This window comes from Theropithecus gelada, chromosome 8 (genome assembly GCF_003255815.1).
Source record: "Theropithecus gelada isolate Dixy chromosome 8, Tgel_1.0, whole genome shotgun sequence".
Lineage (NCBI taxonomy): Eukaryota > Metazoa > Chordata > Mammalia > Primates > Cercopithecidae > Theropithecus > Theropithecus gelada.
Window position 1 is genome coordinate 102,889,759 of NC_037676.1, and position 24,478 is coordinate 102,914,236.

At 40.0% G+C, this 24,478-nt stretch overlaps 1 protein-coding gene across 1 annotated transcript in view; it reads right to left on the reverse strand.

Moving 5' to 3' along the window:
* Positions 1–1,158: 1,158 nt before the first annotated feature.
* Positions 1,159–24,478, reverse strand: part of SNX31 (sorting nexin 31) — a 71,305-nt gene continuing 47,985 nt past the window's right edge. Inside the window, exons 11-14 of the mRNA XM_025394639.1 lie at positions 17,365–17,478; positions 12,591–12,668; positions 5,252–5,308; positions 1,159–2,234 (exon numbers count right to left, since the gene is read on the reverse strand). Coding sequence (XP_025250424.1) covers positions 2,139–2,234; positions 5,252–5,308; positions 12,591–12,668; positions 17,365–17,478 — 345 coding nt within the window. The 3' untranslated portion in view covers positions 1,159–2,138. The remainder of the gene's footprint in view (positions 2,235–5,251; positions 5,309–12,590; positions 12,669–17,364; positions 17,479–24,478) is intronic.

Here is a 24,478-nt window from a genome sequence, read left to right on the forward strand (position 1 = left end):
CAAAATAAGTTTTGAATTTTGTTTGAATTTTTGTTTTGTTTATCAGGTGCTACCCTAGTTCCTTTATTCTTCATGTTATAATTATATGCTGTAGAATGCATGTCATCAATTGTATTTTTCTTCTCATATTCTGACACTGATGATAATCTCAATGTTTGGAAAAAAAAAACTATTAAATAAAATGCTTCTGTTTTTGTCATCCTCAAAAGATAAACTGCTTTACATATATTGTGGAGATGCTGCATTAGGATATGCATGTATTTCTGATCCATCCCACTTCTTAGCTTTATCTCCTAACTACTCCCTTAACCTAAAACTGCGCTAGCACAGAGTAGGTTTACTCATTTTTTCTGCAATGTCACAAGTATTCTCCCATCTGTAACTATCCTTCCCTTTCTCTAGGGTGCCCCCACCTTTGCTCACATGGATCTACTCATTCTTCAAAGTCCCTCTTCCCCTTGGGGCTTTCCTGATGGCCCCGACTTCCTTTGACATGCAGGTCCACACTATGTTGTTGTTGTTGTTGTTGTTTTTGTTGTTGTTTAATAGATATTGGGTCTCATTATGTTACCCAGGCTGGTCTTGAACTACTGGGCTCAAGTGATCCTCCTGCCTTGGCCTCCCAAAGTGCTGAGATTACAGGAGTGAGCCACTGTGCCCGGCCCACATACCACACTTTTAATACCAACCACATGTTGTCTGGGATTACTCACTCTCTTATATATCAAGTTGAAACGTGAAATTGTCAACATAAAACTATTTTTGGCCTACAAGGACAGCAGTTATATACGGTTCAATTTATGCGTCTTCCTGTCCCAAATACAATTCTTTGCATTCTTGTTTTCTCTTATAGCCTCTTCCATTGTGTAGGCGTTTGCTATTAAAAAGAGAGAGAGCTTGACTACTCTTAAATTGGCAAAATAGTAGATAAACTTCCATTTTAATCTGAAGAGGATCCTAGTCCATTAATACATTCACTTAGGATGATTTGACATGTTTGTGAGTCTCTGCAAAAACATCCTACTACAGCCTAAGATTTAAAAATAAAAACTTCCAGTACTAGGAGTTACGGCTATAGGCATATGTCTATAAATATTATAGAATTTTTAATATATTCTATATTTCAAAAAGATTATTCATGGAATTTTAATCAACAAATTTTATATTCACTAGAATTATTTTGTATTTATTATATAATTAGGTGTACACCCCAGTTAGAACATTAGAATATTGCACTTTTTCTAATTACACTATACAGATTCCTCTGATCATCTCCTTTATTGTGGTCTTAATTCTATACATAATTACATTAATTACCATGAGAGAAATGAAGCTAGATAAGGAAAAACCTTGTGAGAAAGTATACATAGTTTTAAAGCTAAGAGACTTACAAGGTATCTGATATCAGGTGCAGGGCCTTACTGCTTTCCAAATTAAAACATTCCGAATAGCATGTTGATTATCGAACTGCTTTCAGTACTCTAAGGACAGAATACAATCATAACAATGGTCAAGCAGAGAACGGGGCAGCCTTTTACTTTGAGTACATCCATATTGGTAGGCTCAGACTGCTGTGAGGAAACAAATCAGTATTTCATCATCTCCTTGCTCTAATTCTGTGTGGATAGATCAGAGAAACCCAGGTTTCTTTTTCAGTGATTCCACTTCTTAGAGCCATATTTTCCTCCATTGAAGAGTCACATCTTTAGAAATTGACCCAAAATCCATTTATGATATTTTATGAGACTTTCATTTATGTAAATCCAGAACACCTAAAAGACTTCATGAAGCCACATAAACATGTATTTTAGAGAAAAAATAGAATGAGCTTCATATGAGTTGATTTGAATTTGCCACTTGTCATTTATGAGACATTAAAAACAAACTCTATACGGTCATGACGAAGTGCAAAAATAAAATAAAAACTAACTCTATAACATGGTTCCTTTTTTTCTAATCTTGAGATTTCCATAGAGTGCTGTGGTATAATATCTTGATGAATAGAGTCTATCTTAATGCCAAAACAATGGGAAGAGGTCAAATTTCCTCCATTGATGGTAGGTAGCCCACCTGAATCCCCAAGTTCTTTCACTGTCTTAAGATAGCCTCCAAGGATTTTTAAAATATGAGAGTTTTCTTCAGAGGTCTTCTTCCTTTATGTTCCCAAAAACGCAGTCATCTTTAGCTGTCTTAATCTTGCTTTTTCTTGATAGAAAACTAGAATAGTCTTTCTGCTGCGAAGTAAACAGAGAGGTCAGAAATGTAAATGAAAGGAAATCATTTCCATAACAATAACAAAGTCACAGAGGTTAAAATAATACTGAAAGGGCAACAGAAAGATTATATTTGTATAAGCAATGGTTATTTTAAACAGTTTTATTCTGTAGAAGCTTTATTTTGGGGTGACTGTAAAAACACTCGTTAGGGCTGAGAAGAGCGCCGCCTACTGGTTTGATGTGTCCTGAGCATCTTTTGGGGCCCTGTGATGTCACCCAGGTAACATGTCTTGCCTCTTTCCCCCTTAAAGCCATGCAACTTTCCATTTTTAACTTTGCCCAAAATCTTTAGTGCACATTCCACACAAACACAAACTTTAAAAAAGAGGCTGGGCGGCCGAGCACAGTGGTTCACGCCTGTAATCCCAGCACTTTGGGAGGCCAAGGCAGGCGGCAGGCGGATCACGAGGTCAGGAAATCAAGACCATCTTGGCCAACATGGTGAAACCCCGTCTCTACTAAAATACAAAAAAATTAGCTAGGCGTGGTGGCTGGCGCCTGTGGTCCCAGCTACTCAGAAGGCTGAGGCAGGGGAATTGCTTGAACCCTGGAGGCAGAGGTTTCAGTGAGCCGAGATTGTGCCACTGCACTCCAGCCTGGTGACAGAGTGACACTCCGTCTCAAGAAAAAAAAAAAAAAAAAGAGTCCTGGCACAGTGGCTCACTCCTGTAATCCCAGCACTTTGGGAGGCTGAGGCAGTGGATCACTTGAGGCCAGGAGTTCAAGGCTAGCCTGGCCAACATGGTGAAACCCTGTCTCTACCAAAACTACAAAAACTAGCCGGACATGGTGGTGTGCGCCTCTAATCCCACCTACTCAGGAGGCTGAGCTTGAACCTGGGAGGCAGAGGTTGCAGTGAGCCGAGATCACACCACCACACTCCAGCCTGGGCGAGAGAGTGAGACTCTGTCTCACTTAAAAATATATATATATATATTACACTTAACACGTTTTAGAGGTTAGGGTTACCGCAAATCTTTAATGAGTAATTTGCCTTCGGTACTTAAGAAATCTCAAAGACAGGGTTATGGAAAGCGGAAAGTGAAAAAAAGCTGCAGAGCCCCTCAATGGGCAGGTGGGCTACAATTTTTTTTTCTACGAGGGATTTGTTTTGATAGAGGGCCCTCACTCCCGAGTGGTTAAAGCAACAAACTAATTTTATTTGTTAAACAATGAATAAAGACCGCGTGGGTTCAAATTCTGGCTCTGATGTTAACTGACTGTGTGACCTTGAGCGAGTGACTTAACCTTTCTGTGTTTCAGTTCTCTATGTGGATAACAACAGTGCTTTGGTTGTTTACTGGGATTAAAAGAGTTATACATAAAAAGTAATTATAGCAGTTCATGGCTCGGGATAAGGTCTATATAAGGGTTTGCAAAATAAATTAAAACTCAATATAGTTGGACATTAGGTCTCTTGCTGACCTGCTGGTCCTAGTCACAGCATGAGGTAGTTGGCCTGTATTAGAGTTACCACTCATCTGAGAGGACAGCTGAACTGATCACAGTTGTGCTGAGTGTTATCTGTTGTTCTAGGACAGTGGCTCTCAAACTTGAACATGCATCAGGTTTGTCTGGTGGGTGTGTTAAAGAGATTGCTGCGGTCTTCCCCCAGAGCTGCTGATCCAGTAGGTTTGGGGCCTGAGAATTTGAATTTCTAATAAGATCCACGTGATACAGATGCTGTTGGTCCAGGGACCACACACTGAGAACTGGTGTTCTAGGATAATGGTTCCAAGTCTGGTTGTATAATAGGACCACTTGGGGAGCTTTTAAAAATTCCATTGCCCAGGCCCCTCAGACCAATTAATTCCCAATTTCTGAGGGTGGGACTCAAGTATTGGTTTTTAGAGGTCCCCAGGTGATTCCAATGTGCAGCCAAAGTTGAGAACCACAGCTCCATGCTGTCGGCATGCTGCTAAAATGGGTGCATTAAAATGATGAAGTGATTACCATCTGTATCTTACAGATAAAGAAATGGAAGTGCGGTGCAGTTAGGTTTTGGATCTGCCTAATGACACATAGCCAGTAAGCAGTAGAGTTCCTATCTCCTCTCTCTATCCAACCAGCCAGAAATGCTGTGATTATGAAGGAGAATGCTTTGCATTTATGCTAGTTTATTTTTCCCTGACTGTATTCATTCAAGAAAGGACTTTATATACTTACATATTTATAAATACTGTACATATACACTAAGGATGCTTACATACACACCAGTCTCTGTGAAGGTGCTGGAGCAATAAGAAATCCCATTCAAATGCTACTTAGAAGTCACTTTTCTTTCATTCATCTACACTAGGATTTGGACTTAGAAAGGAAGAGTTAGTAAGGGCACAGTTAGTTAAGGGCACAGTTCCAGGGTCAGACTGCCTGCTTCCTTCCATCATTGATGGCTGTGCAACCTTGGCAAGTCACATAACCTCTCTGTGCCCTAATTTCCTCAACTTATTTACAGGGCTGTGAGGAATGTGTTAATTCACATAAAAGTGCTTAGAATACTGCCTGGCAATAATGAGTGCTCAAAAATGCCATTGATTGTGATTTTTTTCTTTTATTATCTGCACAGCAGACCTAAATGCTTAAAAAAGTATTTTATAAACTTAAAAGTTACTTTATACAGAGTATACTGCAGAAAACCTATGAGACCAAAATATACCAGATATGTAACACATACAAACTAGAAAGAGAGTTGCCTCCAAAAAAATGCATGGGGTGTACAAAAAAAATCACCAAGGAAATTTTGTGTTTCTCTTGGAAATTTTCTATGTAAAAATTCTTGGTAGTGCTATGGGGTGCTACAATAAAAATACTATATTTTTGTGATGGCCTTCCAATTGGCCCAATCTACATAGAGGAACTTCTGAGAAACCGAATTCTGACTTATTATTGAAAGTGGGATGACTTTGGTTAAAGAGGAAGAAAGATCAGATTTATCAAAATTATAATATATCAATTACATAATTTTACTCACAGACCTGGCTTTGTTGAATGTGGTATTTTTTACTTTTGCTTTGTTCCGGAACTTCAATCTGCTAAATAGATTAGTGAAATGTCAGTCAGCTCCGCCCAGAGAAGCAAGCACACAAACAATCTATTTAACTAGCACACTTTCCCTTCCACGATAATCCTCTTAACATTCCCAAAGGCTGCCAGTCAACAGGTACACCTGCTTGTCATCTGTGCATTCCTCTTTCGTTTGTCAGGGTCTAAATGTTATAGAAATAAGAGTCCCAAAAAGTTAAGTAAAACTTAATGTTTCACATTAGTGGTTGCCTATGGATTTTGTGATTGAAGAAAGCTTTTAAAAGAACATCACACGAAATGAAATGTCCTTCTAAATCCTGAAATAATTCTTGGGGTTGCAATCCATATGCTGACTCAAAGCCCAGCAGGGCTTTGGTTAATCAAAAGGGACCATTAATCAAACGAAGAATCAAAGCAAAGTTCAAGACACTTGAATATACCTCATGTACATAAGGTAAACTCAATATACCAGCAGGAAACAGATGGTGCAATCTTGGGGTAATTGAGGAGTATGTTAGGAAGGAACCGTTTAACTATTTAATGGAGGTGTGGGCAGGATTACATTGAATCCATGAAGGGATATTGGGGCCCCCAGGGGCTAGCAATGAGGGGGATTTCCAGAAGATTCTTACCACCTCTAGGCCTGAAGGGGCGAGGGAGCAGCTGTGGCTGGAACCAGAGAGTAGCTGTAGCTATAAGAGGAGAGATTGCCTGACGGGAGCTGTAGCCCTCAGTAGAGGGACATTCCAACCACAGAGACCCAGCAGGTTCCAACGTGGAGAAATAAACACCCACTGTCACTTTTCTCCCAGCCTCCAATCTCCTGCTGGGTTTCCCAATGAGTTATCCAGGGATGTCCAATCTTTTGGCTTTCCTGGACCACACTGGAAGAAGAGAATTGTCTTGGTCCCCACGTAACATAGCTAATGAGCTTTTTAAAAATCACAAAAAAACCTCAGTGTTTTAAGAAAGTTTATGAATTTGCATTAGGTCACATTCAGACCTGTCCTGGGCTGCATGCAGCCCACAGGCTGTGAGTTGGACAAGCTTGAGTTATCCCACTGAGGGTAAGGTTGCAGTACACAGTCTCTCAGGGCACAGAGCAGAGTGGGAGTGAATCTGGAAAGGCAGAGTGCCTGGCACACCTAGTAAACACCACCTAGCCAGGTTTTTTGGGGAAAGAGTACTTAGATTCTTCTTAATGGGAAAGAAAAGAACTGCTATTAAACAACTGTGCATTAGGTATGTAACTCAAACAGGGCACAGTATTTATTCACTCTACAATTGTCAACATCTCTGTACTAATTGCCTTTCTCCTCCAACATAGTAGCTCTTTGACCCTGGATTCTCAGGTTTAGCCATCATATGGTACACACAGGCATTCATAAATGACAGAATGAAAGAGTGAATTAATTATTATTGCTTACTTCTCATGAGAATGTACACTGAGACATTTCAAAATAAGTAGGCTAAATAACATGACACTGCAAAAAAGCATTCTTTTAACTATGGTTAACTTTGTTGTAAAATCAATTGCTTTAAGGAGGTATGCATAAGACTTCCTTTAGGTTAGTATTCTTAATGGAAATGTTCACATATTCAAGCCTATTTCAATTATTTTATTTTATTTTGAGACAGAGTCTTGCCATGTTGCCCATGCTAGAATACAGTGGCACAATCTTGGCTCACTGCAACCTCCACCTCCTGGATTCAAACAATTCTCTTGCCTCAGCTTCCCAAGTAGCTGGGACTACAGGTACGCACCACCATGCCCATCTAATTTTTGTATTTTTGGTAGAGATGGGGTTTCACCATGTTGGCCAGGCTGGTCTCAAACTCCTGACCTCAAGTTATCCACCTGCCTCAGCCTCCCAAAGTGCTGGGATTACAGGTGCGAGTCACTGTGCCCAGCCTCAATATTTTTTTAAAAACTAGTTATTAAGTCTTGGTAAATGAGAAATTAACACTCTGATGTTTTATGTGTTTTGCTACCATCATTATTATTTTACAATGTTACCTTAGAGTTTGTAAAGAGTCTTGCAGCCATGAAATACAGAACTTGGAGGAAAATTCTCAGAATTTTCTCTCTCCTAGTTTCCTTCCCCTCCTGACCCCTATGTCAAAGTAAATAAAATAGAACCACTACAAATGTTAAGCAATTCCTGATATAATCAGCTTCCTTGAATTGTTGCAGTAAGACCTTCAATACTTTATATACTAGGGGGAACTAAAGCTGGGGAAACAAGCAAATCTTTTCTCATAATGCAGTATTCCCACACTTTCTTTTTAACCAATAGAATAGTTTCTGTTAATAACACAATCACTCATTTCTGCACAGTAATTCCCCCTGATTCTCTAAAACTGTGTCCTCCTGCTATGCTCATACCATTATCCTGACTGCCATGCACAGTTTTTCCATTTTCTATATTGGACTAGCTCTTCAAAAGGCTAACATTCCTCAGATATCAGAGGCCACTGCCCTTGGTGTTTCCCCTCCTCACCATATAATAGAAACATTTTTTAAATTGCCAGTTGCCTTTTAAATAGTTTCACCTTGCCTAAAAGGAAAGAAGAATGGAGGGAAAATACATCTGGTGATGGTAGTTGAGGATGGAGTGAGAGGTGAAAGGTAATCAGAAATCAGAAAGCCGTCTTGTTCTTTGCCATTTTTGAGGGAAACTACTCATTTTTGAGATCAGATCTACTTTTAAGAAAATCAAAGGGAAAAATATACAAACTAGGTATATATTATTAGAAATATAAATTGTTTCTTGCCAGGCATGGTAGCTCATACCTGTAATCCCAGCACTTCAGGAGGCTAAGACAGGCTGAGCTCAAGCTCAGAAGTTTGACACTAGCTTGGGCAACATAGTGAGACCCCTGTCTCTACCAAAAATACAAAATTAGCCAGGCATGGTGGTGTGTGACTATAGTACCAGCTACTTAGGAGACTGAGGTGGGGAGGATGGCTTTAACTTGGGAGGCGGAGGTTGCAGTGAGCTGAGATTGCACCCCTGCACTCGAGCCTGGAGACAGAGCCTGTCAGGAAAAAAAAAAAAAAAAAGTCTTTTTAAGTCAGAAAATTGTTCACCAGCATACTCCTGATGTGCATCTCATATATCCAGATTATGGTTCAATATGTAAAATAATAATAATGCACTTTCAGAAATTCCTTAGGAACACATCTATTGCATAAAATACATCGACTTTCATTTCTTGGTGTCTTTTGGAATTCTCTAAACGGCAGAGATTGTTGGTAGTTTACTCCATTATCCATTCTGCCCTTCTTCCTTAGTAATTACACCCAGTTTTATTTGAACAGACAACACACCCTGCTAAAAGACTACATTTACCAGACTCCCTTGCAGCTAGGTGTGGGCCTGTGATGTGACTATCTTCTGGCCAATGGTTGTAGGGGACATTCTGTGTGAGACTTCTGGAACTCCTCCTTGAAGAGAAGAAGTAAGCCCTGCTTCATATTTTCCTCATACTTGCTGCCTAGAATGTGGATGTAATGATGAGTGTTCTGGCAGCCATTTTGAGCATGAGGTGAAGGCCACACACAGAAGATGGCACAACAGAAAGGTTTGTGTTGATATTATGGAGCCACCATCCAGCCCTAGACTGCCTACCTCTGAACTTCTTTTAGATGAGAGAGAAACAAACTTTTATTGTGTCTAAGACACTTGTTTTGTTTTTTTATTTTCTATTATATGCAGCAAAACCTAACTCTAATATACTTTATTTTTAAATAAAGCACTAGGCCGGGCGCGGTGGCTCAAGCCTGTAATCCCAGCACTTTGGGAGGCCGAGACGGGTGGATCACGAGGTCAGAAGATCGAGACCATCCTGGCGAACACGGTGAAACCCCGTCTCTACTAAAAAAAAAAATACAAAAAACTAGCCGGGCGAGATGGCGGGCGCCTGTAGTCCCAGTTACTTGGGAGGCTGAGGCAGGAGAATGGCGTAAACCCGGGAGGCGGAGCTTGCAGTGAGCTGAGATCCGGCCACTGCACTCCAGCCCGGGCGACAGAGCGAGACTCCGTCTCAAAAAAATAAATAAATAAATAAATAAATAAATAAATAAATAAAGCACTCCTTTATAATTCTGCTCTAATTAAGAGCAGCAAATATTAAGGAAATTGATTCAAGCTTTTGTACAGGAGCATAGCTTTAAGAAGAATGTTACACTTTTTTTTTTCCTCTGGTTTATGGTTAATATTGCCTTTAAGGGCCAGGTACAGTGGCTCTTGTCTGTAATCTCAGCACTTTGGGAAGCCGAGGTGGGATGAGCTCAGGAGCTCAAGACCAGCCTGGGAAACATAGAGAGACCTTATCTCTACAAAAAAATAAATAAATAAAAATAAAAAATTAGCTGGGTGTGGTGGCATATGCCAGTGGTCCCAGCTACTTGGGAGGCCGAAGTAAGAGAATCACCTCAGTCTGGGAAGTTGAGGCTGCAGTGAGCCATGATTGCACCACTGCACTCCAGCCCGGGTGACAGAGCGAGGCCCTGTCTTTAAAAATACACACACATATATAATTTAAGAACTTAATATATTTTTGTTGTGGCTGTATGTTTATATTATTCTTCAGTGCATTTGCTTGACCAAAATTTTAATGATGTCTTCATAAACAGAGCACAAGTTTTATCTTTGAAACATTACCTAAAGTTAACTAAGCTAAGTTAACAATACATTTCTTTTTTCCCTCATTTCTTCTTACTAGGATAAAACTAGCACTATTTAATCTGCTTCTGGGGACCATCTGCCTTATTTATGGGGCTCATTTGATTACAGTTCTCTTCCCTGCTTCAGATTCTTTAAGATGATCAAAATCTTAAACTCAGAACCTGCCCTGAAAAATACAGACTCTGTGTCCTAGTCCATACAAGCCTTCTACAAGTGCTATGTGTCAGTTTTGACTTGGTGTGTTTCCCTGGAAAACAAGGGAATGTCACCATGGTACATTTATATGGTTTCCTTGAGCCACAGAATGACTTCAATCGACTGTACTTGTGAGGGCACCCAGAACTCAGGAAGAGTTCAAACACCGAACTATCTGTTCTCTCTACCTTCCAGGTTCCATTCTACCCAGAGCTTCGTAAATAAAATTCAAGATTAAAATGCAAACTATCCTTACAAAATCCTCTTGGAAACCCAATTTTCAAAATGAAAGGTCTGAACTTTTCATTCCAAGAGCCAAAATAAGTAAAAAAAAATAAAGAGTTTCCAGAAATAAAACGTGTTAAATATTTAGATAAAGCAATACAAGGGTGCTGACTAATGTGCTGATTTTGCTAACCTCAGAGATAAATTAGGGATTTCAACTCATGTGCAAACTTAAGGAATATAGTGTGGTTGTTTTTCTTGAAAACTTTAAATGGATTACTACTTTCTCCATTTTACTGAGTTAACTCTAGCTACTCATTGTACAAGTATTTCCTGAATCAAGTAGCTTACATTTTATTCATCCACATTTGAGAGCACTTCTCCCTTTTAATGAGGCTACTTCAGTTAATTACTTTTTTCTTTCTTCTTTTTTATACCTACAATAATCTCAGCCTAAGAGGGTCCATCCTGCCTGAGAGGTTGGATTTTATTATACTACTGTTTTAAAAAGAGTTTCCTTGATTCTTTTATTGCTTTCATTTACTACTCTCTAGTACATTTTGAATTGTTCGATCAACAAGAGGCAGTGAATTTATTTTCCTTGGAAAAGGTACGTTCAGTTCTAGAAGAAAGAGAAATAATTACAAAACACAACTATTTTCTTAGAAAAAAGCTGGAAAGTAAAGATCAATGTTAACTAAAGATGTTATCCACCCTCTTAGACTAAATTTAAATGAAAACATTAGAAAAGTTTCCCAGCCGGACGCGGTGACTCATGCCTGTAGTCCCAGCACTTTGGGAGGCTGAGATGGGTGAATCACGAGGTCAGGAGATCGAGACCATCCTGGCTAACAAGGTGAAGCCCCGTCTCTACTAAAAAAAAAAATACAAAAATTTAGCCAGGAGTGGTGGAGGGCTCCTGTAGTCCCAGCTACTCAGGAGGCTGAGGCAGGAGAATGGCGTGACCCCAGGAGGCAGAGCTTGCAGTGACCGGAGATTGTGCCACTGCACTCACTCCAGCCTGGGCGACAGAGACTCTGTCTCAAAAAAAAAAGAAAGAAAGAAAGAAAAAGAAAAAAAGAAAAATTTCCCAATATTTTCTATTATATTTTTAAAAATTAATGTAATATTCTACAAAAGAATTAAGTTTATGAATGTCAACCAGGCATTGGTATTTCTTTCTTTCTTTCTTTTTTATTTCTTTAAGATGGAGTCTCACTCTGTCGCCCAGGCTGGAATGTAATGGTGTCACCTTGGCTCACTGCAACCTCTGCCTTCTGGGATCAAGCAATTCTCCTGCCTCAGCCTCCCCAGTAGCTGGGACTACAGGTGCACACCACCAAGCCCAACTAATTTTGTATATTTAGTGGAGACAGGGGTTCACCATGTTGGCCAGGCTGGTCTCGAACTCCTGACCTCAAGTGATCCCCCCACTTCGGCCTCCTGAAATGCTGGGATTACAGGCATGAGCCACCATGCCTGGCCCCAGGCATTGGTATTTCTAATTATTTTTAAAAAAAATTGTACTGTCTTGTTTGGGACATATTTGTATCATGATGATGACTAGGCAATTAAAACAGTTTAAAATCTAATTTTTTCACAGCCTTCTCACCAACCTTTTTGATGAGTTACTAGGCCTTTAATAAATAAATGTACACTAGAACAATAAAGTTTAATTTTATATTGAGGAAAAAAAAAGTAGCCTTGAGAGTTTATTTTACTCCTCCCAACTGTTAAAGGCATTTTCATTTGGCACAATGGAATTATCAAGAAGCTATGGATTCTTTCTAGAGACAAACTTATAAAAAGATCATCCCCATTGTGTTAAAGACCCCCTCAAGACCCTGACTTGAAGATGTAGCTTCTATAATAAATCTGAAAGCCTCCATGTCAGAGAAGGCTGAAATAAAACAATACAAAGTCGAGAGTGAGAATTCTCAGTAACCCAAAGATGACTTCTCATTGGAAAAATGACTTTAATTCTAAAGACAGGCTTCCTTCTGCCCTGCCATCCTGAGCACTGAGCTACCAGTGGGAAGAGCTCACTTCTGTGGTTTGGAGTCCTCCCTTTAGGACCAGACCTGCTGGCCCAGAGAGCTCCTAAGTGTAGACTGGTCTCCAACTGTTGGCTGATGATGGGAACGTAAAGTGAAAAATATACACAGATGAGAGCACTCACCATTTCTGGATTCTTAGCAGCTAGCTTTACCATCTTTTCTGAGATCATCTTTTTCAAGCAGCTACTCAGCAAAAAAGCCTAAGAAATGCAGGAATAAAGAACTCTTGTAACTGAAGAAATCTTCACTCTCTTCCTTCCCTCCTCACACCACAAGGCAGATTTTGAGCTCTGCCCTCCAATAACACACATTCAAGAATTTAGATTTCTTCGTCAACTTCCAGAAGTTTTCTTAAGATCCAGTTAGGAAGTAACTATAAATTTTCTCAATTATGTGCATATATTTACAGCAAATTTTTTAAAGAAATGAAAAATGTCCAGGATCTCACTATTAATATTTTTCCTCTTAAAACTCACCCCCTTGCATCCCATGTTTTCTATTATTTTGTAAGCAGGTCATGTTTTTTGAGCAACAAACAATAAAAATGAATTATTGTTATTATAATGAGATCAACTGATGATGGTCAATCCTATATTTAATTCTAGACATTGTATACATAATTATTGAGAGACCTCTACTGAGCATAAATAGTAACTGGTTTGTTTGAAAGAACATATTAGCAACTTATTGCTTTTACTAAACTGAAAAAAAAGGTTAGCTGTTTTTCTTCACTTCACTTTCTTCTTTTTCTTTTTCTTTCTTTTTTTTTTTTTTTTTCTGAGACAGAGTCTTGCTCTGTCACCCAGGCTGGAGTGCTGTGGCTGCGATCTCGGCTCACTACAGCCCCCGACTCCTGGGTTCAAGCGATTCTCCCACCTCAGCCTGCCACCATGCCCAGCTAATTTTTTTGTATTTTTAGTAGAGACAGGGTTTCACCATGTTGGCCAGGCTGGTCTCGAACTCCTGACCTCAAGTGATCCACCCGCCTCGGCCTCCCAAAGTGCTGGGATTACAGGGGTGAGCCACTGTGTCCGGCCTACTTTCTTATTTTTCTAGTATCTTTAATCACTCATGTTCTAGACTGATGGTCACCTCCACTATCCTTCATGGCTTAATCATCATTGGTGCCAAGACACTCACAGTTGTACATCTTGCTACACAAAAGCTGGGCTTCCTTATTCCAGGCTTTGCACTACTATGAGCAAAATTGAAGGTTCCCTATGATTTTCCCATTTGCTCCTTTCCCACTAATCCTTTTTCTCTCTTGTCCTGCTCTTGATTCTTGGCTTGCTGTTTTCTCCGTTGGCCCTACTAAGGTTTGGGAAAACTGTCAATGAATGTTGAGGCTATAAGACCTTAGCACAGTGTTGTGTTCAGGGATGGTCACTGTGTTGGAGGGGAGGATGGAAAGGAGAAGGGAGGAGACAGTAAGAGAAAGCACAGTCTGGGGTGGTAGCCAAGTAGAAAGTTATTGGAGGGGACAACACGGAAAGCAGAATTAGAGGGAAAATGGGCTACATACAGCTCTCAGTGTCTTGCAAGGGTGTAGAGCATGATAGGAATTAATTTTATTTAAAAGGGGAAAAGAGGGAAGAAGAAAGGACTGACATCAATTTTTAAAAGAATTAACAGATGTGGCATTTGTGCAAACATTTTGACTTCCTAGTTTTGCTAATAACTAGCCCTGTTTATATGTTCATATATGTAACCTATGCAAAACCAGATAATAAAATAAACAACAAAACCCTGAGCAAATGCACCTAGGTAGGATGTTTAATAGTGTCAGACCAATTCCATATTCCTATACAATGTACACAAGTACATAGGCCAGGACTCTGCTATAAACCGTCAGGTTTGTTAAATATGAAAAGATTGAAAATGAATAAAAAATTTTAAAAAGACAAAGTAATAGGATTGAGTTGTTGTAGTTTTTGTGTTGTTTTTTTTTTTTTGGTTTTTTTTTTTGTTTTTGTTTTTTGAGACTCAGTCTTGCTCTGTCACCCAGGCTGGACAGGCTGGAGCACAGTGGTGTAATCTTGGCTCACTGCAACCTTCGCCTCCCAGGTTCATGGGATTCTCCTGCCTTAACCTCCCGAGTAGCTGGGATTACAGGTGCCTGCCACCATGCCCGGATAATTTTTGTTCTTTTAGTAGAGATGGTGTTTCACCATATTGACCAGGCTGGTCTCGAGCTCCTGACCTCAAGCAATCTGCCCGCCTTGGCCTCCCAAAGTGCTGGGATTACAGGATGAACCACCGCTTCTGGCCAAGGATTCAGATTTCATTTAAAAGGTCTCAAAAAGATTTGGGCCCAAGCCCTCATTTGTATTTGCAAAGCACACAAGTCACGTTTCCAATTTTGCAAAACTAGCCCTTGAGTATGTACAACTATTATATATCCATAAAAATTATAACTTCTTAAAAAGTAGCCCTTGGGTGTACATCAATAAAACTCACACTCCAGGGGAAATAAGACCTTACTAGGAATCCTTTGAAAGAATGTTTATTGCACCTCTTTATGGTGGTTTAAACTCATTTGCTACTGACTAGATTTAAAAATCATAGTAAAATTTAACCACACTTAGCATTCTGAGGTTGGGAGGTAGTTTTACTACCCAAATCTCTCTGTGTCTCTCCAAGTGACTGACAATCTTGCCTCAGCAAACCAGTCTACCATTTCCCTAAAGATGTTTCATATTTAAGGTGAACCTAAGGACCCACTTCTTTAACCTAGAATTTCGGTTTAGTACTTCATGTTTTCAGAGGACTTTGATATAATGACTCAACTATACTAGAAGTAAAGAGTCGAAAGGGGCCTTGGTTTCTGAACCAGAATGTTCCATGGAACTTAGCCTGATCACCAGAGGCTCAGGTTGAATATGACATTGATGCAAAGAGTACTTCACTATTTTGATTCCATTTCAGAACATCTACAATTTTGGTTCCTATTTGAAATGACTTAATTTAGTAAAAAGGACTTTTCAGTTGGATTTGGTGTTTAGATGTTCTCTCTTTTAGCATTTCTACTCCAATTTTAGTTAAAAACCTATGGTAGACGTGGATAGTTGGCTACCCAACAGCCATTGCCCCTTCTTTCCTAAGAGATCCTGATTTTGTTTGGGACAATAACGTGCTCAGCCCCCAGCAATGGTTCATGCTTACTCTAAGCCAATCATAAAGCCTGTTTCTCTTTGCTAGATGCTTGGTTCCCAGACTCCCTTGCAGCTAAGAGTGGTCATAGGATCCAGTTCTGGCCATTGAAACACAATAGGAAGTCTACTGGAGGTTTCTGGGGTAAAACTTTTGCTTTCCAGATAAGAGAGATATGGGTTGAGCATCCCTAATCCAAAAGTCCAAAATGTGAAACTTTTTGAGCCACTTACATGATGCCACAAGTGGGAAATTCCACACCTGACCTCCTGTGACTAGTAACAGTCAAAATCCAGGTGTACAGCACAGATTCTGTTACTGTTGTTTCACAGGTTTCACAGCTGATACAGGTATTCCCGTGATGCTGTTGTGCTGATTAGCTACCCTGAGCACATAATTTTTCACTGTGTTAATGGTATGTCATATTTTCTACTGTCGATTATTCACATGCAAATAAGTATAAGAAATGGATTGCTTATCAGCAGCATATAAATTCAGAGTCGGGAATGATGGTGATGCCCAACAACAACCACAGATGGTCCACATGGGTGGCTGAGGTAGTGACACCTTTGCTTTCTGATGGTTCAATGTCCACAAACTTTGTTCCATGCACAAATTTATTTAAAATATCATATAAAATTACCTTCAGGCTGTGTGTTTAAGGTGTATATGAAATATAATTGAATCATGTTTAGACTTGGGTCCCATCCTCAAGATATCTCATTATATACAGTTATACATAACTTAATGATGATGGGGGTAAGTTCTGAGAAATGCATCATTAGGCAAGTTTGTCATTGTGCAAACAACATAGAGTGTAGTTACATAAACCTAGATCGTAGAGCCTGCTATATACCTAAGCTAGATGATAGAGCCTCCCTAGGCTATAAACCTGTGCAGCGTGCTACTGTACTGAATAAATACTGAGGCAATTGTAACACAGTGATAAGTATGTGTATCACTTAAACATTGAAAAGGTACTGCAGGAAAAAGGTGAAACATTAAAAAAAAACATAAAAAAGGTACAGTAAAAATACTATATTATAATCTTATGGGACCACTGCCATATATACACAGTCATTGACCAAAAAGTTATGTACTACATGAATGTATATGCAAATATTTCAAGATAAAAAAAAAATCTGCAGTTGGAAACAATTCTGGTCCTAAGCATTTGGGATAAGGGCTACTCAACCAGTGGCTTTTTATCTGCTTGGAAAAGGTCAAAAGAATAATATCATCTACTTTCAGTATTCTTATTAACTGAGATCATAAAAATCTATATTGCCTAAGTCAGGAGTTGGCAAACAAGGCCAGATCACTATCTGTTTCTATAAATAAAGTTTTATTGGAACATAACCAGACCCACTTGTTTATCTACTGTCTATGGCTGCTTTTAACAGAGTTGAGCAGTTGAAACAGAGACTGTATGGATCTCAAATCCTAAAATATTTACTATCTGGTCCTTTAAGAAAAAGTCTATGGACTCCTGCTCTAAGCCACTGTTGGTTGAATCTTCTATTACTTGGTAACTAAATTCATTTCTAACTAACACAAAGGCCATGATGACTAGTAAAATAAAACAAAACCTAAAACAAAATAAAAGGTATTACAGTCCAAACGAGAGTACATAGAACACTCTAGTGTCCTGCTCTAGTTGGGTTAGGGTCATGTGCTTCGTCCACCCCAGCAAGCAAGACAGCATTTCAGCACAGAGGGTGTTCAAGGTCTGCCCTGAGAACTCACCTGTTTGGTGTAAATAACAAACCACTGCCAGCAACTATCCTCACTGTATTGAAATCTGAGCTCTAAGTTCTGGTTGAGAGTTCTCTGGGGCCCATCCATATCCAGCAGAGTTCCCTACAAAGGAAAATATTTTATATTCAATGTAAATTTAAATACTCATGAATTGGTCAGATGTAGTGGCTAACACCTGTAATCCCAGCTGAGGCAGGCAGATTGCCTGAGGTCAGGAGTTTGAGACCAGCCTGGCCAACATGGTGAAACCCCGTCTCTACTAAAAATACAAAAATTGGCCAGGCATGGTGGCAGGTGCCTGTAATCCCAGCTACTCAGGAGGTTGAGGCAGGAGAATCACTTGAACTAGGGAGGTGGAGTTTGCAGTGAGCCAAGATCACGCCATTGCATTCCAGCCTGGGTGAAAAAAACAAAACAAAACAAAAAAAACCTCATTAATGTGTTGGGCAAAATATCAAAATGAGAGAGACTGTCCCTATTTCCAAGAAGGTATCAGTCTATGGAGGAGCCATGAGAGTAAATCACCACAGTTTGATATATTAATAGTTAAGTGTTAGGAAGGAAACACAGGTCTATGGAAGTAAATAGGAGGGGCACCTAACCCAGGCTAGGAGGGCAAAGGAAGGCTCCCTGGAAGGGCCATCTGAGCAGAGGTAGAAACTACCCAAGTTTGTTGTGGTGGTTTTATTTTGGTGGTGTGTAGGGGAGGTGAGAGGTGATTTTTTGAAAGAGGAAATACTATAGTGAGTGCAAATGTCCTGAGGCATATTGGAGACACTGAAAGGGACCATGCGTGTCGCTGCAGCACAGGCTCCAAGGCATGGAGGGTGATATGAGAAGAGGCTTAGGACCAGATCCTGAAAGCCTGGTAGGCAACATCTGTGATTTTTGCTTTGCAACATCCATCATTCTTTTTCCTAGTAATGGAGTCTCAAATACCCTTGGGAAAACCATCCCTCTTCCACTGTTGGCTATCTATGTAGGACTGTCAGGGAATGAAAAGTCAGAGGGCGGCATATGACCCAATTTCAGGCCAACTGGACAAGTAATTCTCTCTGCTTCTCATGTTATTTCAGTCAGAGAGACCCAAATCGTAGGTGCTGATAGAGTTCCTATTTCTTAGAAAGCTTGAGCTCCTTGGGTTCTTAACTTTCTAAAACCTCTGCATCAGTTTTTCCTTTGAATCTGTAGGTTACTCCATATCCTTCCAACACATCCCGTTTTCCACTAGAGTCCAATGTGTTGGTTTCTATTGCTTGCCACCAAAAAGCCTTAACTCTTACAGGTTTTATAAGCTAAGAATCCCTTCCTGCAGATCATATGCAGTACAGAAAAAAGAAATAGGGAAATAAAAAAGATATTTTTCCCCCAGGGGGCAACAGACATTATCCCAAGGGTGACAGCTTTTCCTTAAGAGGTTTTAGCCAGGTATGGTAGCTCATGCCTGTAATCCCAGCACTTTGGGAGGCTGAGGCAAGAGAATCTCTTGAACCAGGAGTTCAAAACCAGCCTGGGCACCATAGCAAGACCTTGTCTCCAAAAACAGGAATTATATTTATATTTTAGAAATATTGGTCTGGCAGCATCAGTTAAAATATGAATTGGAGGCTGGCTGCAGCGGTTCATGCCTGTAATTCCAACAATTTGGGAGGCTGAGGCAGGCAGATCACTTGAGGTCAGGAGTTTGAGACCAGCCTGGCCAACATGGTGACACCCCATCTCTACTAAAAACACACCAAAAATTAGCTGGGTGTGGTGGCTGGTGCCTGTAATCCCAGCTACTCAGGAGGCTGAGGCAGGATAATCGCTTGATCCTGGGAGGTGAAGGTTGCAGTGAGCTGAGATTGTGCCACTGCACTCCAGCCTGGACAACAGAGTAAGACTCCATCTCCAAAACAACAACAACAACAAAAAACATGAATTGGAAAACAGCTGTTTTCAGACACTGAACGACAGATAATGCAGCACTGTTAACCCAGAGAGAAGGAAAACCAAATGAAGTGAGCCCCCTAAGTATCCCAGCTTACTACCTGAAGGGGTTTCCAGGATATAACACAAAGACAGGGAACCCAAACACAGCCCAGGGGTCTCAGTGGGTGGAGGAGAAAGGGTAAAAGTTACAAGAAGTTGAGATTGGAATTTGTGAGGCAGAATACCAAAGACTAGGGCTTTAAACACAGCGAGAGCTCTAGAGAGGTTTTGACAGATCTTTGGCTGAATAATGATCTGTGTGTGTATAGAGTAAACCTACACGAGGCTGGGGAAAGAACATCTGGAAAGCAGTAGGTTGGAAATTGCAGGAGCTCACAAACAAGGATGGAAAGAGTTCATGTTCCCATCGGCCAGAGCAGAGAGACAATAGACAAGATGTCAGGTAGAGTCTTAAGAATGGTAGCTAAGGCATAAAGGGCTAAATTAGCCCTAAAGACTGCTCTGCAACTTCATTAAGGCAGGCGGGCACCTGTAGTCCCAGCTACTCGAGAGGCTGAGGCAGGACAATGGTCTGAATCCAGGAGGCAGAGCTTGCAAAATGAGCCAAGATCGCACCACTGCACTCCAGCCTGAGCGATAAGAGCGAGACTCTATCTCAAAAAAATAAATAAATAAAAAAGAAAAAAAGAAAAGAAAGTTTAAAAGCAAGCATCAAAAAAGTAAAACTGGTCAGGCATAGGGTCTCATGCCTGTAATCCCAGCACTTTGGGAAGGTGAAGTAGATGATTGCTTGAGGCCAGGAGTTCAAGATCAGCGTGGGAAACATAGCAAGACCCTGTTTCTGCAAAAAATGAAAATTAGCGGGGCATAGGCACATGCTTGTAGTCCCAGCTACTTGGGAGGCTGAGGCAGGAGGATCTCTTGAGTCCATGGGGTTGAGGCTGCAGTGAGCCATAATTGTGCCACTGCACTCTAGCCTGGGTAAGAGAGTGAGACCCTGTCTCTTTAAAAAAAAGTAAAACCAATCCTAAGTAATTTAACTGCACACCAGAATAAAATCTAATATTCTTTAAAGGAATTCAGTAAAATGCGACATTGAACAATGTAAAATTCGCAATGTTTAGCATACCACAAAAAATTACCCGGCATGCGTAAGAGGAGGAAGATATGATCTGCAAACAGTAGAAAAATCAATCAGTGGTGCATACTCAGTGTCAGGTGATAAAAACAAACAAACAAAAAGAAAAAAGAAAAAAGTATCAATCAGTAGAAGTAGATCCAGAAATGACAGAGATGATGGAAATAGTAGCAAAAATATTGAAACTGCTATTTAAAGTATGTTCCATACACTCAGGAATTTGGAGAAAAATAGAAGCATGATAAGGAGAGAAATGGGAGATGTAAAAAAGACCTAAACAGAACTTCTAGAGATGAAAAATACAACACTGTAAGTATAAATGCACTGGATGGGATAAATAGCAATGTTAGACATTACAGAAGAAAATAGCAATAATCTTAAAGCTATAGCAATACAAACAACCCCAAATAAAGCAGAGAGAGAAAAAATACTAAGATAAATAAAATCACAATGGGATACCATGTCACATCTATCTACTAGGTTGGCTATAATAAAAAATTGATAACAAGTACTGGCAAGGATGGGGAGAAATCAAAACCCTCCACTGCTGGTGGGGATATAAAATGGTGCAGCCACTTTGGAAAGTAGGCTGGCAGTTCCTCAAAAAGTTACACACAGAATATCATTTGACCCAATGATAATTCTACTCCTAGGTATATACCCAAAAGACATAAAAACATATGTCTACACAAAAGCTTCTGCACAAATGTTCATAGCAGCATAAATCATAACAGCCAAAATATAGAAGCAACCCAAATGTCTATCAATGGACGAATGGGTAGAATATGCTATAACCATAAAGTGGACTATTATTTGGCCATAAAATATAATAAAGTACTGATGATACATGCTACAAGAATGAACCGGAAAACATGCTAAGTAAAAAGCTAGTCACAAGCATCACATGTCATATGATTCCATTAATATAAAATATCCAGAATAGGCAAATCTATTCTATAGAGACAGAAAGTAGATTAGTGGTTTTTTAGGGCTGGGGGGACAGGAAGGTGACAACTAAAGGGTATGGGGCTTCTTTTTCAGGTGATAAAGTGTTCTAAAATTGATTGTGGTGATGGCTGCACAACTCTGTGAATATACTAAATACCATACCATTGAATCGTATACTTTATATGGGTGAATTGTATGGTATGTGAATTATATCTCAATGAAGCTGTTACAAAGAAAGACACGTGTGATATTGGTGGGGGAATACACACATAGCTCAGCCAAACAGAACAGAGAACCTAGAAACAGACCCATACAAACATGCCCGACTGATTTTTGACAAAGGTGTAAAAATAACTCAATTGAGGACAGACAGTCATTTCAGCAAATGGTACTGGAGCAACTGGATCTCCAGAAGCAAGCAAACAAACAAACAAACGAAAGGTTGGGAATGGGGGAATAACCATCTTTATTTTATTTTATTTTATTTTATTTTATTTTATTTTATTTTATTTTATTTTATTTTGAGACAGGGTCTTGCTCTGTCTCCCAGGTTGGAGTGCAGTGGCGTAATCTCAGCTCACTGCAACCTCCCCCTCCCGGACTCAAGGGATTCTCCTGCCTCAGCCTCCCAAGTAGCTGGGATTACAGGTATACACCACCACTCATACGCTCATTTTTGTAGTTTTAGTAGAGACAGGGCTTCTCCATGTTGGCCAGGCTGCTCTCAGACTCCTGACCTCAAGCAATCTGCCCGCCTTGGCCCCCCAAAGCACTGGGATTATAGGCATGAGCCACTGCGCCTGGTCTGATAACCTTATCCTAAGTCTCATACTCCATACAAAAATTAACTGAAAATAGATCATGAACTTACATGTAAAACCCCTAACTGTAAAACTTTTAGGGAAAAAAAAATAGAAAAACTTCAGAATCTATAACAGGATTTATCAAAGAGTTCTTGGACTTGACAGTAAAAGCACAATCCAAAGAAGGAAAACTGATGAATTAGATTTAATCAAAATTAAAAATTTTTGCTCTGCAAAAGACCTTGTTTAAGAGGATGAAAAACTATAGAGTGGGCCAGGTGTGGTGGCTCACACCTGTAATCCCAGAACTTTGGGAGGCCGAGATGAGCAGATTGTTTGAGGTCAGGAGTTTGAGAACAGCCAAGACAACATGGTGAAACCCCAGCTCTACTAAAAATACAAAATATTAGCCGGGCCTGGTGGCGCATGCCTGTATTCCCAGCTACTTGGGAGGCTGAGGCAGGAGAATTCCTTGAACCTGGGAGGCAGAGGCTGCAGTGAGCTGAGATTGCACCACTGCACTCCAGCCTGGGTGACAGAGTGAGACTCTGTCTCAAAACAAAAACAAACAAACAAACAAACAAAAAAACCCGAAACTATAGAGTAAGAGAAAATATTTGGAAACCAGATGGCCAACAAAGAACACGTATCTAGAATCCATAAATAACTCTCAAAACTCAACAGGAAAAGCCAAACAATCCAATTCAAAAATGGATAAAATATATGAGAAGACATTTTACCAAAGAAGATATGCAGATGGCAAATAAACACATGAAGATATTCAGCATCATAACCAATTGGGAAATGCAAACTTAAGTCACAATGAAATACCTTTACACATATATTAGAATGACTACAATAAAAAAAAAAATAGTGACAACACCAAATGCTGGTGAGAATGCAGAAAACTGGCTCACTCGCACATTCCTGGTGGGAATGTAAAATGATACAGCCATTCTCAAAAACAGTTTGGCAGTTTCTTTAAAAAGTAAACATACAATTACTATATGACCCAGCAATTGTACTCCTGGGCATTTATTCCAGGAAAATGAAGACTCATGGTCAAACATACACCTGTATGTGAAGGTTTATAGCAGCTCTATTCATAATAGCTAAAAACTAGAAACAACTAGAGGTTCTTCAATGAGTAAATGGTGAAGCAAACTTTGGAACAACCAGACCATGGACTGCAGCTCAACAAGAAAAAGAGACAAACTACTGATACAGTCAGCAACTGGATGGACTTCCAACAAGTTATGCAGAGCAAAAACGAGCCAATCTCTAAGGCAATTGATATTTATAGAATGTTCTACCCCAAATGGAAGGCACATTTTTTTAAGATACATGTGAAACATTTACCAAGATAGATCACAGCTGGGGCCACAAAACATGTTTCTATATGTTTCAAAGGGCTAAGATCATACAAGATATTTTCTCTGACCTCCAGGAGGAAAGAGTGGTATAGGGAGAAGGGTTAGGAAACTGTTCAATCCATCCACACAGGGCATGTTGAGACCAAGCTGTGAGTGCGGAGATAGAGGGAAATTTTTTTGTCTTTTTATTTTTTTATTTTTATTTTTTTGAGACAGGGTTTCACTGTTGCCCAGGTTGGAGTGCAGTGGCATAATGTCAGCTCACTGCAGCCTCTACCTCCCGTGCTCAATGGAGTCTCCCACCTCAGCCTCCCCAGTAGCTGGGACCACAGGTGCACACCACCATGCCTGGCTTATTTTTGTATTAGTTTGTAGAGATGGGATTTTACCATGTTGCCCAGGCTGGTAAGGGAGACTTTTGAGGGACAGCAAAGTATAGAATGGATAGGCCTCCATTAGCACTTAAATGTGTAGGGTCAGAGAGAGAGAAAAGTCAGAGATAATTTCAAGATTTCTGGTTTGGCAGTTAGGGTGTGGTAGTAGAAATTCCCTTGACCAAGATAGGGAACACAGGCAGAAGAACCCCATGAAAGGCATAAGGAGGAAAGGACACGTCTGCTTTGGGTAAAGGCTGAGTTTGAGATGTCTGTGAGACACCTGGTTGAAGGCATCCGGAGGTAGGAAAAACTGGGCCTTTGAGAAGGATCTGGGCGATTGATTTCATAGAATATGTAGAGGAATTATGCTAGAATGCAATGCCAGAAACACCAGCATTTCAGGAATGCTCAGAGGGAGAAGTGGCCCACAAAAGTAGGGGAGAAAAGAGATTTTTGAGAAGGAAGAAATGGTTGACAGTATCGAATGCCACAGAGAGGTCAAGTATGAGCCCAGCTGAAAAATTCCCAGGG